The sequence below is a fragment of the Rhododendron vialii genome, chromosome 10a (genome assembly GCF_030253575.1).
Source record: "Rhododendron vialii isolate Sample 1 chromosome 10a, ASM3025357v1".
In the NCBI taxonomy this organism is placed as follows: Eukaryota; Viridiplantae; Streptophyta; class Magnoliopsida; order Ericales; family Ericaceae; genus Rhododendron; species Rhododendron vialii.
Genome location: NC_080566.1, coordinates 34,856,287 through 34,871,791, shown reverse-complemented (window position 1 = coordinate 34,871,791; position 15,505 = coordinate 34,856,287). Strand labels below are relative to the sequence as shown.

Below are 15,505 nucleotides of genomic sequence, written 5' to 3'. Positions count from 1 at the left end.
AAAATAATAATTAAAATCCAAAATTCGAAACTCCAAACGAACGGGGTTTAGTATTTTCCTTGGAACTAAAATAACAATTGTTTGAATTACAATTTCTGTTTATTTTTCCTTCAAAAAAAACATAGAAAGTACTCCTAATAACTATGGATTCTTCTACGCCGTCGTTTTGTTCATCACCGCCAGAAAGCACGAAATAGCGTATCTTCCCCAGCACTCTCAAGTCTCAACCACCAAAGGCCCAAACCAGTAGAAAGCGCGCGCCTCTCTCTCTCTCTCTCTCTCTCTCTCTCATAGTTTCTCTCTCATCAATCGGAGCAATGCGAACCAGAAACCAGTCCAAGCAACGGGGCCAATCCACCGGTACGCTCCTCAACCCACCCTCTCTCTCTCTCTCTCTCTCTCTCTCTCTCTCTCTCTCTCTCTCCAAACACGTTCATATGATGCAGTTATATATGCGTGTCTAGGTTTCCACGTTAATGGAACTCTAACCTCGACTGGCCTCTAACTGTTGTAACATATTCTGAAATATAATTATAGCTCTCCCCGGTTTTAACCCGAATTCTCCGCTTGTGAACGGTGGGATTGGGTCCCGGGATTAGTCAAGGTTCGCGCAAGTTGGCTGGACACCTGAGTTATCAGAAAAACCGAGAATTGTAACTTTATTTTTCGTTCTATTATTCATATCCTCAACATGTCCTATGGTAGCCGGACTATTACTTTAGTAAACGGGTTAAACAAGTGCAAATATTTTTTATTATCAGCTAGACGGTGAGGTTCAAATTGTGGACCAATATGTATATGTGTATCGATAACTGTGTCCGGGCCAGCTTGCGCACATCTCGACTAATTTCACGACCCTAAAGTCGGGCAAATCTTCAGTGGCCCGTGTACCGATATACGATTCCTAAGGATATGTAGTTACGTGGGCCTAATAGTGGTGGGATTACTAGCAGTACACCCTCATGTGATTCTCTGCATATACATTTCAATTTGAGGTGCATATCCGGTCAAACAAACAAGTCTTAAAGGCTTGAGTTGTTAGAAAGAGGGTAACTTCATTCTTTATGTCCTCAACATCAAGAGACTAAAATTGGAGTAAAGAAGACCAATCGTAATTTAGGGTTTGAGACTTTGAGTTATTTTTAACTTCTATTGTATCAGGTAAAGAGGTGATGGCACCTGCAGACGATTCAGGATTTTTGGAATCCCTTGATGATGGTAATTTGTTCATTTAGTGCATGATTTGTGTCTTTGAAGCTTGCTACTCTTGAATTATTGGAAAGTAATTTACTCGTGAATAAAAATGCCATCAATGTGATACCATGTGGGCATGATTTCAGGAAATCTCGCGGCTATATCCCACAAGGCGGTAGGGGAACTTCTAAATCGGGTGAATTCACGTGGCTCGTCAGGGTCAAAGAAGCGAGATAACTACCTCCAGCGGTGTGATTTTGAATGCAAAGTTAGTTGCTTTTCCCCTCCGTGTATTCCATTCATAGCTTAGTAATTTTGTTGAGCTTTCATAGATTATCAAGTAGTTTAAATGGGTGCCAGTTCAATGAGAAGTTGTTTGGGATTGATTTTGGTTGTAACTGTTACATATTAAGGAAAGCTCTTGACAGGAACTCCTTCCTTCTGTTTTATTTTTCAGCCAGTTAGCGAACCTGAGAAGGTTGATGAACACAGTGTGGGAAATAAGACAAAACGAAATGCCTTGGAGGGTGAAAATTCTAAAAGTGCTGCAGTACCTACAACTCCATTGAAAGACACAGCTGAAGGGAAAGATCTTCATCATTCTAATCTTGATGGTGAAGAAGAATTGGATGAGTCGTTTTGGGAAGATGGATCTTTACATACTTTGAATTCTGTAGAAGATCACAAAAATGATTTATTTAATGGAATGACAATAGAGTTCGATGGGACACCAGATTCTGGTAAACGGAAGACAATTCGCAGAGCTTCTGTTGAGGATAAGGTGAATTGCGGCTGAATAATTCAAAATCATTAAATGCCATATTTGCCTGATTGTAAAATTTTGCTTTTTGCTGGACTGACATTCTCTAATTCTTTCTGTAGGAATTGGCTGTGCTTGTGCACAAGGTTCATTTGCTTTGTTTACTTGGACGGGGAAGGTTAATTGACAATGCGTGTAACAATCCACTCATTCAGGTTACTTCATGTTTTACTTCATATCTCCTGGAATCTTTGATTTTTTGTGTCGCTTTCATGGCTTCTGTTATTGTTATGGACATATATATGTGTATGAGTTTTAAGTGTTAGCCTCCGTGTGTATCTCTCTCTGAATTTGTTTTATGAGGCTGAGTGTTAGCCTCCTCATATAGATGTAGGAGAGTGACACCTGTGGTGGTTTGCTTTGACCTTTTAACAGGTATATCTAGTTTCATCTGTCTTTTGTATTAAAAAAGATGAACTTCTTAAAGATGATTGATAAGCAACATGGATTGGCACCCAGGAAGAAAATTCCTAATTTCTAGGTAATTTTTTGGTCCATGAAGGTGGTCATATTAATTTAGTCAGAAAGTAAAACTGGATTGTATGGGCTTTCTGTAAGGGTAAGAATGGCTATTTAAGCTTTATAATGCCTTTTTGTAGATACAATAAATAATGAAATTAACTTGTGTGATGTCAGAACATCATATAGAAATGGTTTGCTTTTTCTTTTATTGAGGGTATGTCAGGAAAATTCAGCCAATGTGGTAAAAGACTGGAGTTCCAAACTTCATTCTTTTACACCACCTGTGATGGCACTTATTTCCTTTAATACTTCACTTTCAGATGCAATGAAAAGTTCATTCTAGTTGGAGTTCATTCTATGACTGAACTGGCCACAACGACAATAACAGTAACACATAACCCATCTAGTCCCCAACTCTCCAATCATTGGGTATGGGCGGAGGAAGATTGGAGACCGACCTAACCTTTGGCAATGTATTCACAAAGTGGCTGCTCTCAGAATACCACTGTAACCCCTAAATCAAAGCCGAAAGGCATCAAAGAGGGCAGGCCTAGAGACACAAATAAATTTCTGTGCACATTACCATGTTTCCTTCTTTCACAGTCCAGAGCATTGGAAAGCACTAACTATAACTGAACTAGTTAATGTTTCAAAATGGCCAGCCAGGCAATATGTCTGGGATTATAACTGAACTAGATGCTGTACCGGTTGATTTTTAGAATCGTGGATATAATAAGACTCCCACTGAAAACTTTTGTTTATTGGAGTGGAACTTGCCCTTGTTGGTTCAAAGGTTACCTTTTATTATTTAGAAAATCTGAAGTCCATTCTCATTCTGTTCATTTCGAACCTGCTTTTTTTCTTTCTCTCTCTCTTTGCTGGTTATTCAAAGTGAATTTTTTATTAATCATGGGCAATTCAATTACCGTTGCAGGCTTCCTTACTTTCCCTTCTACCAAAACACTTAAATAGGATATCAGAGAACACGAATTTGACGGTTAATGCTCTGGTGCCGCTTGTCAGTTGGGTACGTCATTATTTCCTCTTCTCGAGTGTTATTTTGAAGTTTTCTTCGCCATTTGGAGATCATATGAAATTCATCTTCTATTGCTTTTTTCTTATCTGTTTTGTTTGACACCTTGCTTAACATGCAGTTTCACAATAACTTCCGTATTAGAGGTTCGGGCAGTACAGAGAGATCATTTCATTCAGCTTTGGCATTTGCTCTAGAGACTCAAGAAGGGACTGCAGAGGAGGTTGGTTTCTCATCGTGTGGTTTTCTATTTCCTACTAGACTTCATTGAATTTCTCAGTTAGTGTGTGGAGAAGATGAATAGTGTACGATTAGTATAAATTTGCTGGAAACTGCAATTTCGTAAAGAGTCTGATCCTTCCTGGATTTAGTTATAAAAGTCAACTAAATTCTCCCATTACTATGCACGTATTTTAGCCTTCTAGGTATTTACGTTTGTTTGTGTAATATTGTACATAGACTTGAGTAGAGCAATGAACATTCAAATTTGGTTGTTTTTAGAAGGAAAAATATGTGCAATTTGTAAATACTACTATGTGTGTAAATTGAACTTGAAAAAATTGAAGTGATGATGGTAGTAGGTGTTTAGCCTCTGAGAGGGTGTTTCACTTTCTTTTTTAAAGTTCTTTTTTGAAAAAGAAGGTTTTTCAAGCTCAAAAATCACGTGTTTACGTAAATAATTTTCCTACTAATATGGATCTTTTTTGATAGATTTCATCGAGATCTTTTAAACGGTGTAAAAAAAATTAAAAAATTATTTTTCATTTTCATTATATTTGAGCTTGAAAAACCTTTTTTTTCTAAAAGTTCTTTTTACTGCGCATCCGGAACACCCCCTGAATGTATTTTGAGAATCTCGAGATTGTATTGCAGAAATATAATCTAATTTTATCTCATACATCCCCTGTCAAAACTTTATTGTGTTCATGAGTCCGGGAAGTAGCCTAAAATTATTTTTCTGTTGTGCCTGGAAACAGTTGTCTTTTCTGCATATTGCTCTGATGACTCGTGAGATTTTTGTTCCTTCGGGAAATAACAAAGTTGCTGCTGACTATTTAATTGTCCTGGGAATAATTTAATCAGGTTTGTATACTGCTTTACAAGCTCAGGAAAGTGTTATAGAATTGTTTTTCCTTTCCAGGTTGCTGCATTGTCTGTGGCACTATTTAGAGCTCTGAATCTTACAACCCGGTAAGCTTTTATAGCAAACGTGAATTAGAATTTTCGTTTGCTGCAGTCACTATTTTTATTTCCTTGCATTGTTGTTGTTGTTTCACATATTTTCTTTTCACATATGATTTAAGTTTCACGAGATTGCTTTCCTATGGTCCCACTAATTTAGAAACAAAATAGTATTTACACAGGGCTAGTCCTCCAATATGCAGGGTATTAAGAGTGGCAAAATGGCTTTAGGCCTGACCTTTGGCATCACTGTAACTTATTTTCTGCTCTCCAATCTTATCCTGTGATCGCACTCTTAATTAATAACTGAGCTTTTATCAAGAAATGGTCCTTGCTGTTGATGCCTAATTTTTAAGCCTATGAATCAAAGCATAGCCCATGCTCCTTCGTACTTAATTTGAGTTGTGAGTTCGATTAAGTACGATCAACGAGGCGGGATAGTCATTCAGCATCCCTGGTGCAAGTTTGAGAGTCCACCAATTCCTCGGATACTTGTATGGCTTCACTTCTTTGTAGGTTGACTGCCTTTTCAAGGAATGTGAAGGCAGAGGGTTGTCGTGGAAAGGAAAGTAGTTTTCATGGAATCCTTGCAGCACTCAGGCAAAACTTCTATTGGTTGTGTAATTGTGTTCAACACATATCTATATTGTGTAATTTGTTACTCCTATAAGTTAACCTATACATGCAAGATATATATGATATATAAATATATAGGTGTATATAAGAGAGATTCTCGGTATTATTAGATGGTAGCTTAATTAGTGTAGATTTCCAAAAGAAAGAGTTGCAGCCTTGAAGGGTTCTAGCCTTCATTGGAATCTATACATTGTAAGCAGTCATTACCTGCTTTTTTATTTTATTTCAAATATCTTTACTTGTACTTTTTTCCTTTCCGAAGAGGGCAGGGGTTTGTATGCATGGATATTGTTTGTATTTCCAGCAAAGAATAAGTTGTTTGTAAAATTTTCTTGAACTGTTTCTTAAATTTATACTCCGTCCTCTTCGGTCGAAAAGGCAAGTCCCTTGGCCTTTCCAGTATTTAATGCTGGCAAGTAATAAAAGCATGTACACTCTTGGCCCTTATAAGCTCAAAATGCAATTATTGGCTCCAATATTTCATTATAAGTGCCACATTCTGAAGTATTTGATTTGAAGTTTTTCTGTCTATGTTCAGGTTTGTGTCCATTCTTGATGTGGCATCCTTGAAGCCTGATACTAACAAATCTGAATCTGTTAGCCAAGAGCCAAGGAAGACTGTGAGAGGGATCTTTCAGTCTTCCACGCTGATGGTGGCTAAACCAGATCAGGTTGCTATTTCTCCTGTTAAACAGTTGTCGTCAGATGGCAAGGGCAACATCTGTGAAACTTCCTTAAGGGATGCATGCGGGGCTATGCATGCCAAGTTGTCTAGCAATTTCTCCTCGTCCAAAGGTTCTCAAAGTTCTGATCTGCCCACATTATCTTGCAAGGCAGGAAATCATTTCTCTGATGGGTCCCTTGCTGGGAAATCTGATGGATCCAAGAGAAAAGGGGATTTTGAATTTGAGATGCAGTTGGAAATGGCTCTATCTGCTTCAGCAGCTGAGACTTCTAGACACAGTATTTGCTTGAATGCAGACAAAATTCATAGTAATTCGCCAAATCTCTCTTCTCCTGCTAAAAGATTGAAAACAATTAAAATGGTGGAATCTCCATCATCTTCTCAGGGTATCTCTACTGCATTTGGATCAAGAAAAGTTGGAGCTCCTCTTTACTGGGCAGAAATCTACTGCAGTGGAGAGAACTTGACAGGAAAGTGGGTGCATGTTGATGCTGTCAATGCTATTATTGATGGCGAACATAAAGTAGAACCTGCAGTTGCTGCATGTAGAGCTTCTTTGAGATATGTAGTTGCCTTTGCAGGCCTTGGAGCTAAAGATGTGACTCGCAGGTTCCTGTCATGTCTTCTTTGTTATGGTTTTATTGTGGCATTTAATGTTCTGCCTTATTTGGGAATAGTTTTTGGGTATTTAAACACTATCATCTTCCAGTAGTACAATTTTGTTCTTCACTGCTCTATCGTCGAAATTTTCCGTGTTTGCGCTTTCCGATCCCTCATGAAGCCATCCATTTTTTCAAAAGAATTCATAGGCTGGGAGCAATCTTATTTTTGTTGCTAGAATATGTATTCTTCGCTGTAGGTATGACTGTAAGCACTTACATATGTAACAACTTGATCAGTAGACATCCGAATGTAGGTCATACACATTCGGATAAACATGCGTTTATCCAGCCACGGAAGCTTTTTATTGCCGTGTAAGGTGGTTGTAACAATGTACTTTGGAGGCTTACAGGAAAATTGCTGGTAGGATATTCATTTATGGTAGGATTTCTTAGAAAAAGTTTGTAGTTGTTTTTGTTATCCTATTTGTTATTCCAATTCCTCGAGTCACTAAATCTGCTTTCCAGGTATTGTATGAAATGGTACAAGATAGCGTCAGAACGAGTAGATCCAATTTGGTGGGGCAATGTTTTGGCACCATTGACGGCGTTGGAGTCGGGAGCTACTGGAGGTGTGATTCATGTGGAAAGGGATGGTTCTAATGGACATGCCAAAGTGGGACCATTTAAAACTACTGATCCTTCATCCCGGAACTGTACTGTCCCCCAAAATGCCAGCTCGACTGGGAAGGTAGCGACTGAAGTGCCAAAAGAGCCTTGTAACAAAATTTGTTCAAATTCTTCTGCAGCGAATTCTTTTATTAATTCCAGGAGCTCTCTTGAGGACATGGAGTTGGAAACTAGGGCATTAACTGAGCCTCTTCCTACCAATCAACAGGTCATTGAATTTACATGGTTTTTATAAATAACGATACTTTAAATGTTTGTTCTTAGAACTTTCTTGGTTATATGCAGGCTTATAAAAACCATCACCTTTACGCGCTAGAAAGATGGCTTACAAAGTATCAGATCCTTCATCCTAAAGGTCCCATTTTGGGTTTCTGCTCAGGTCATCCAGTCTTCCCAAGGACTAGTGTCCAATTACTCCATACGAAAGAAAGGTGGCTGCGTGAAGGGCTGCAAATCAAAGCCAACGAGCTTCCTGTACAGGTCTGATCTAGCTCATAAGAATATTGGAATCTGGAATGTTGGTATATTGATCATGTCTTTTTGTTCATCTTTGTCAATTTTCTCTCTCTTTTGTTTTTAGGTTATGAAACGTTCTCAGAAACCAAGCAAAGGTCAAGCTTCTGATGCTGATGATGACGCTGAAGAGGCTTGTGAAGGAAATACTGTGCTTTATGGGAAGTGGCAAACAGAACCTTTGTGTCTGCCTCATGCAGTGAATGGGATTGTTCCTAGGGTGAAGTTTATTAATTCATCTACTTGCTGCGTAGACTTCGTTATTAATCTCTCTCATTTGATTATGGTTGCTGAGTTTGAACTATCTGTACAGAATGAACGGGGCCAAGTGGATGTTTGGTCTGAGAAGTGCCTTCCACCGGGAACTGTACACTTGAGGTTGCCGCGACTAGTTCCAGTTGCTAAGCGGCTAGAAATTGATTTTGCACCTGCTATGGTTGGATTTGACTTCCGAAATGGTCGCTCTATACCTGTCTATGATGGCATTGTTGTTTGTGCTGAGTTTCGGAATGCAATTCTAGAGGTACATGAACTGACTCTGATTGTATGGGTTCATGAGAAATTTTACATGTCTCGTTGCATTGAGGGAACACCATTGCCTTTTTATTTTTTTTAATCGCAGGCTTCGCAGCAAACACCATTGTTATGCATATAATTTTTGAACTTCTGCCAAGATTCATAACAATTTCTAATTCTGATCATATTAACTGGCTTATTTCTTTGACAAGTGGACAACCAAATTCGCAGGCTTAATGCTTGCAACCACAGCTTATGACACTCACAGTGTGGGTCTTATGTGTGGATCCCACATTGACAGTGGGGGCTGTAGATGCATCCTAATAGATTGTGGAGTTAGCAATGTCCTTTTGACAATTCGCTAGTTCTTTGTATATGTTGTGGATCGTCCACCCAAGTCATGTTGATAAGTAGAACAAATTACTGAGGTGTGTTTGGCAATAAATTGAAAAGGGTGAACATAGTATCTTAATGGTGGCCCTGGCCCTGGCCCTTGGAGCAGTTTTTAATATCTGCAGGTTCAAATGTATAGAATACAGTTAGATGCTACACCTATTCTTGAGTTTTCGTAAGTCAGTCACATAGTGGCTCTGCCCTTGGATGTTTTTTGTTTCTAATCCGGATATGAATTTCATCAGTACAATGGGTTGTGCTCCTAGTCATGGCATCACAATTGTATTTGACTCTCAAATTAATTGGCTTCTTGGTTCTTTAGGCCTATGCAGAGGAAGAAGAAAGAAGAGAGGCTCTAGAGAAGAAAAGGAATGAAGCGCAAGCTATTTCCAGGTGGTATCAGCTTCTCTCATCTATTGTTACCCGTCAAAGGCTGAACAACTGTTACGGGGATCATTCAACTTCACAAACCTCAAACAACATTGAAAATACAAAAGAAAAAGTTAGTGAAGGGGTTGGTGGTAGTGAGGATAATGGAAGATCTCATGAATGTGAGGGACAGACATTGCCCAGAAAATCGGAATTTGTGTCAATGGTAACCACAGAAGAACATGAGCATGTGTTTTTGACAGATGATCACGATGTTGATGAACAGAGTTTTATGAGGACAAAGCGATGTCGTTGTGGATTTTCGATTCAAGTGGAGGAGTTTTAGCAGCTCCGACTTGATACCATTTGTCATGGTGGCTTCTATAGATACACTTTTGCGGTACAAGAAAGAGGAAGAAGCATCGAAATAGACGCTTTTTTTTTTTGCCACCTGATGTAAATATATTTTTGGTCCACTAGAAAGCAGGTGAGACCTATGTTGTTGCTTGATTTTGCCATAAACCAGCAAATAGGTTTTCCCCTATTTTTTTTAATTTAATTTTCGAGTAGAAGGAATTGCAATTGATGTATATGTATTGTAACTTTTTGTTGCTGCCCTAGCATGGCAAAACAGCAAACTCTCAACAACCCAGAAATGGCTCAATTAAATGTTCTTCTATTTCTTTTTACTAAGTTTTGATGAACTTTAACTTGAATGGCAACATCATTTACCACTGGGCTACACAACAATTTTTGTTTTTGCCTCGAGCAGTTCATTAGAAGTTGCCAAAATGTACACTTGGGTGAAAATTAAAAGAAAGGTGTCTAGATTCTTCCTTTATCAAGGTCATTTCCCAATTTCTAGGGATTTTTTCTTCTCCAAGTCCAAGAAAAGGAGGGGATGATAGGCGTAGCTACCTCTCTGTTATAGAAACTTCAAACCCGCACCAGATAAGAAGGAATCAGTCACCTATACGTTTCTGCTGCCACACCAAGGTACGAGCAGAATAAAGCTTCTCTCTCATGACAATGTTTAGGTTTTTTTGAAAGAATGCCAAATGGTATTTTCCGATTCTGAAAATCACAGGTTACTGATATATGTAATGTGAAACGATCGGTCTTCCCTATTTCTTGGTATCACTTTCCACAAATGTCCTAATCCATCAACTTAGATACAAAAATAAGCATGTTTACAAATCAATAAAATACAACCTTGCCCTTCTCTAATCAAACACATTGATAATGAAATGGCAAATGCACTTGACCTCTTGTCTCTTCATTTTTGACCTTTCTCTTATCCCTTTCAAACAAGTAATGAAGGGAACCTTCAAGATACTCGAATTCACAGTCAGTTCAAGCTTCAGTTCTGAAGTCTACCCTGAAAAAAGGTAGTCCTCCATCAAATCAAACACGTAACTCGATCAACTTCAACAATTAAACCAACATACGCATCTGCATTTACCAAACAAGAAGATGCATTGTTGTAAGAATACTACGGCGATGTAGCAATAGAACCATATTATGAGTTAGAAATGCGAATGCTGAAACTCTAGGTTCTCTAAATGTATCCTGTTTTCATCTGTTGAGAAACACAAGACGACCAAATTTTCTGAACATCGCAGAAAGAAAGAATCATTTTACCTCTCCTTGATCAGGGAGATCACAATAGAGGACTGTTGCATCCACTTCTTGCACGTAGCTCAACAGTCTTCAAATCCCGAAGATGTTCCAAAATTTCTTGAAGTAAATCCATTCCTTTATCGCCTTTCTTCAATGAGCTGACACAATGCTTTAGGAACTCCCTATCAGTTTCAAGTGCTTGTAGCCTTTCATACACATGATCCACCTCCTCTTCTATATCAAGTTTCTTGTCCACCAATTCAATTTTAGAATCCACTAAATTTTCTTCAATCCCATCTTCATCCAACTCCCCTTCTCCATCGACAACTGCAGTTGCATCAAAAAGAGGAAGGAGATTCTTTCCTTTGGAATCCATTTCATTGCTCTCTGAAAAATCTACCCCATTTGAATTCCCAAAATACCCATTTGAACCCCCATTTTCTCTTGGACTACCATAGCCATTGTTATGAAAAAACAGTTCCTCATTGTTATTATTTGTCAATGTGAAAAGCTTTTCCTCCAATGACTTGAGCTCCTCTAGAATCGAAATTCTTTCTTCTTCGAATCCTGCCAATGAGTCATCAAGTGAGCTTAAATCTTTCCCCATTTCCTCAAAATTCAAAACTCCCTCGGTAAAAGTGTTATTATAACTCTCATGATTGAGATCAATAGACAGCTCATCAGTGTCCTCAGCATTACCATCTCTCCTTCTAATCATCACCGTCTTTTCTTTTGCTTGATAATCAAAAACCCTCTTTCGGTACACCTCCACCTCCCTCTCGAGCTCTTGCTTCTCTTTCTCTCTCTTTAGCATCAGCTCGTTTAGAAGCTGTAACGCCTCCTGGTCATATTCAGATTGTTCTTCCATCATCCGTTGATACTGCAGCGCTTCCATTTGCATCGCAGCCTTCTCTTCTTGAAGCCGTGTTATCATAGCCATTGTTTGGCTTGTAGCTATTGCAGCAGCACTCCTCTCTTCTTCTAGTTCCGTGTATAAAGCGGTTAAAGCATTCCGCTCAGCCTGTAGGGCGGATTTGAGCTTTTCAATGGTCAGACTCCCGTCACCACTTTCCATTTCGCTAATAAAACTACCATCCCAAGACTCCTCTGCCCCAGATAGGTCTGAAATTTTAGATAGGTGATGATTTGTGCCTTGACAATCTTTCTGGATTTTCTGTAAACCTTGCAATACCAAACTTCAATCATCAGAACTCCGTTTTTGGAATTTGAGGAATCCAAGCCTAAAACGAGATCTAGGCAATACGAATGCAGACAATGAAGAACGAAGTAGAGTCACACGATAACACAAGATTTACATGGTTCAACCAATTTGAATTATCTCCACATTCACTGCAGATTTTTCACTATGATGGACAAGAACTACAGCATACAATGGAGCTTCCCTATTGCTAACAGCCAAGTTTTAAATCATAGTATCTGGAAACATAACAGTATAGGTGATATAGCCACTATTGGCCGATATGCAAGTAAATAACTGTATCAAGGTTCAAACCGGCCTTTATTTAAAACCCTGCTAACAGCTACAGAAGGTAAAGTAGCAAAAATACCAATAATAACATCCCCGGGACAAATGGCCTAGTTTACGGTACCATTAGGTTACAACAAGATAACAAAGTCTCCGTTGCATTACATAATATAGATTAATTTTTGCTTTACACTGCTTACCTTACTCAAAAAAGATGCAGATGAGTTAAGTACTGGGTAAAGGAAAAGAAGATAAAAAAGTATACCTTGATCAATACTGCTGGTTCCAGACATTTCAGGGCCAGTTAAAGCTTCAAACTCCTTCTTGCCTGTGATGGTTGCAGGTTTGGTTTCATCATCGCCCAACAAAGTTCGATAATCATGTTCTTCTTCTCCACCTTTGTTCCATAATCAAAGGATTGTATCTTTAGCTAATAATTTGCATTTTTTTGAAAGAACTTCTTGATCTAATATAAATGTGGATGAGTTTAGGGTGTGAAAATGAACACAAAGCATTGTTTGCCTGTCTTTATTGTTTGTTTGGATTGAAATCATCATGTTAGTGTGCACAACAATCGCAAACCGCAAACTATTGCACCTGGCCGCAAATTATTTCTCTTGGCCGCACACTATTGCACTTGGCCACAAACTTTTGCACATGGCCGCAAACGTTTGTGCGGCCATGTGCAAAAGGTTGCGGCAAAGTGCAATAGTTTGCGGCCAAGAGCAATAGTTTGCGACCAAGAGCAAGAGTTTGAGGCTTTGCGGCCAAGAGCAATAGTTTGCGGCCATAAGCAATAAGCAATAGTTTGCGACCATAAGCAATAAGCAATAGTTTGAGGCTTTGCGGCCAGGTACATAAAAGTTTGCGGCCATGTGCAATAGTTTGTGGCCAATAGCAATAAATTGCGGCTAGGAGCAACAGTTTGCATCCAATGGCAATAGTTTGCAGCCAGGACCAATAGTATTGCATTTGGCGGCAAAATTTTGCACATGGCCACAAAATTTTGTGCACCTAGCCATATACTTTTGCACTTGGTGCAAACTTTTTCTTGCTTTAACACAAGATAACACATTATGTATGTGGTTCGGCACTGTGACTACTTCCATGTCAAAGGCCTTTGTAGCAACTTTGAGAGTACATTCAAATTCAAGAACTCGCAACAAGTAAATAGTTAACCCCGTTGAGGTAAATAGTTTCGCCAAGGCCTTTGTAGCCTAAATGGCATTGCCCCAACCTCTCTCCTCTCCATGTGGAGGTTGCGATTCGAGCCCATATGGGGGCAGTTTGGGGTGATCCCATTCCCTTTCCCTTGAATCTAGGCTAGAGCATTTCAATGTCAAAGAAAAACCAGACAAAACAAATAGTTTCTATATGTTGAATTTTTACCTGGTTGTTTCAAGTTTCCATTCACTCTCTCCTCTGAAACCTCTCTCACTACATGTGAAGCAGCCTCTGGCACCATAGTTGAAGAATCAATCAAAGAAATGGCACCATCTTCTTCTCCACAAGAAGCTTGAATGATGTTGGCATCATCATCTTCTTTGGCTTCATCATCATTGCCACCTTGATCCAGAAAACAATCACAATCACTTGTATCTGAAACTTCCCCTTCATTGCTTTCCTCATGTATTACTTCTGCAGTCAAATCTCTTCTCCATGAATGCCCCAGAGTACCCCAAGAGGGCTTAAAGACTAAAAAAGAAGGGTGGAATTTTCTGCTCAAGATCCCATCACAACATGAACACTTCAAATTCCTCACACCATTTTCAATCTTCTTCTCGTTTACCCATGTGAAGAGACCAATTCTTCTTGATATTTCAATGGAGTTCTCGACGATTTTCGGGTTTTTTGGTAAGCAATTCTTGCACAATTTCTGTGACTCAGCCAGCTTTTTGTGGTTGGGACAAAAACCCAATTGGGAGATCTCAGTGGCATGTGATTCACAGATGAGATTTGTGTAGGCATTGTTTCTGTTGTTGGGTTCTAAGATTTGGTCAATTCTTGAGCACAAAAGGCAAGGGGGCTTTAGTCCAAAGTAGTTGGCAAACTTGGAAATGAGAAAAGAGAAGAGGGAGTTTAGGAGGAGGAGAAATATCAAGAACCATTCAAGGAATGCATAGACTAGGATTACAGTGATTTTGTGGGTGTTTCTGTGTAACATGGTTGCAAACTTGTTGGCAGCCATGAGAGAGAGAGAGAGAGAGAGAGAGAGAGAGAGAGAGAGACTGTGTTCAGCAGAAAGCAGCAGAGTTTTTTCTCAACATAAAGGAGGATGTAATATAGGTTTTGTGTGTATCAGTGTATGTCACAACCGTATGAGTGCTTCATCTTTTGAAATAAGTAATTGCATGGAGCTTAATAAAGATCATATATGACCATTTTATGGCAAAGAAAAATGGTCCAACAATATAGGTGAAATAACACAAGTGTGTCCAATGAATGAGGGCAAGGGAGGTAGCTACCTTTGAGCGTGATCATGAGAACTCCATACTCACAACCAAAGACGGAGTTACGTTGCGCCGAGTCACTTGACCTATTTATACGTGGAGTAAAATAAAGGAGCAGATTTGAGTTAATGTTTTGTGAATTTGACTCGCTAGTGTTAAAAACACTCCCGATGAATCCACTAAAGTCACAATATTTGTCCTTTTCAATTTATAATTGAAGATTATTTTGATATTTGACCCCACTATTTACGAATTCTTGTTCGGCCCCTGCCTGTGATGAACGGATATTAAACGACATTGATCACTCTTAAGTTTTTGTCTCTAAAATTTCCGATGCACCAAAAAAAAAAAAAGGTTTTTTTTTTATCTCCACACATCAAGGCGTGATCAGTACAAAAAACGGGGGGGGGGGGCGGAATTCATTTTGGAGAGTGGAGACTTTTATTAGTAGCTCGTCAAGGCCCATCCCCAAAAAGAGAGAAATGGTAGGGAATGAAGAAACAAAGCTGTCGACAATGGGCAGCATGATGGAAAAAGGGGGTTGAAAAGAAAGTAAAAAGCAGAAAGTAGAAAGGAAATGGAAAACAGAGTGGATCAAGTTGGGCATTCTGATGGTGACTCATGAGCCTTTTTATATATGTACCAAAAGGCGGGAAGGCGGGAGGGGATGCTGTCAAGCAGCACTCTGCAGACGGTGCAGAGCAGTTGATCCGGCTGACCATTCATTCCGGCAATCGATGGTTCAGATATTAATCGAGTAATAGAAAGTTTAGATTTGTATGCGCTCAGATTCAATTCTAGCCATCTATGCTAAGATGAACAGTCGAATCGGCCGCTCTGCACCCGCTTAGCGGGGT

The 15,505-nt window shown here is 39.2% G+C and overlaps 2 protein-coding genes and 1 pseudogene across 4 annotated transcripts; 1 reads left to right on the top strand and 2 right to left on the bottom strand.

The window, feature by feature from the left end:
• The first annotated feature begins 196 nt into the window (after window positions 1-196).
• LOC131304053 (DNA repair protein RAD4) lies at window positions 197-9,785 on the top strand. Its single transcript, XM_058331152.1, has 14 exons — window positions 197-360; window positions 1,162-1,218; window positions 1,341-1,462; window positions 1,652-1,975; window positions 2,077-2,169; window positions 3,411-3,503; window positions 3,631-3,732; window positions 4,651-4,700; window positions 5,866-6,621; window positions 7,140-7,509; window positions 7,587-7,781; window positions 7,882-8,034; window positions 8,128-8,337; window positions 9,046-9,785. Exons 1-14 carry the CDS (start codon window positions 318-320, stop codon window positions 9,436-9,438), a joined length of 2,961 nt encoding a protein of 986 aa, XP_058187135.1. The 5' UTR covers window positions 197-317; the 3' UTR covers window positions 9,439-9,785.
• Window positions 2,980-3,075, bottom strand: LOC131305843 (small nucleolar RNA snoR100; annotated as a pseudogene).
• A 408-nt stretch (window positions 9,786-10,193) lies between the features above and the next one.
• LOC131304054 (myosin-binding protein 3-like) lies at window positions 10,194-14,595 on the bottom strand. Of its 3 annotated transcripts, none has more exons than XM_058331154.1 (4): window positions 13,588-14,595; window positions 12,464-12,595; window positions 10,734-11,894; window positions 10,194-10,470 (listed from the first exon to the last, which is right to left on the bottom strand). In XM_058331154.1, the coding sequence occupies exons 1-3, from the start codon at window positions 14,384-14,386 to the stop codon at window positions 10,753-10,755; spliced, it is 2,073 nt and encodes a 690-aa protein (XP_058187137.1). In that variant the 5' UTR covers window positions 14,387-14,595; the 3' UTR covers window positions 10,194-10,470; window positions 10,734-10,752. The 3 variants fall into 3 exon arrangements, with proteins under 3 accessions (XP_058187137.1, XP_058187136.1, XP_058187138.1); XM_058331153.1 differs by having other exon boundaries at window positions 10,194-10,544; window positions 13,588-14,594; XM_058331155.1 differs by having other exon boundaries at window positions 10,194-10,544; window positions 12,464-12,526; window positions 13,588-14,594.
• Between the last annotated feature and the right edge of the window lie 910 nt (window positions 14,596-15,505).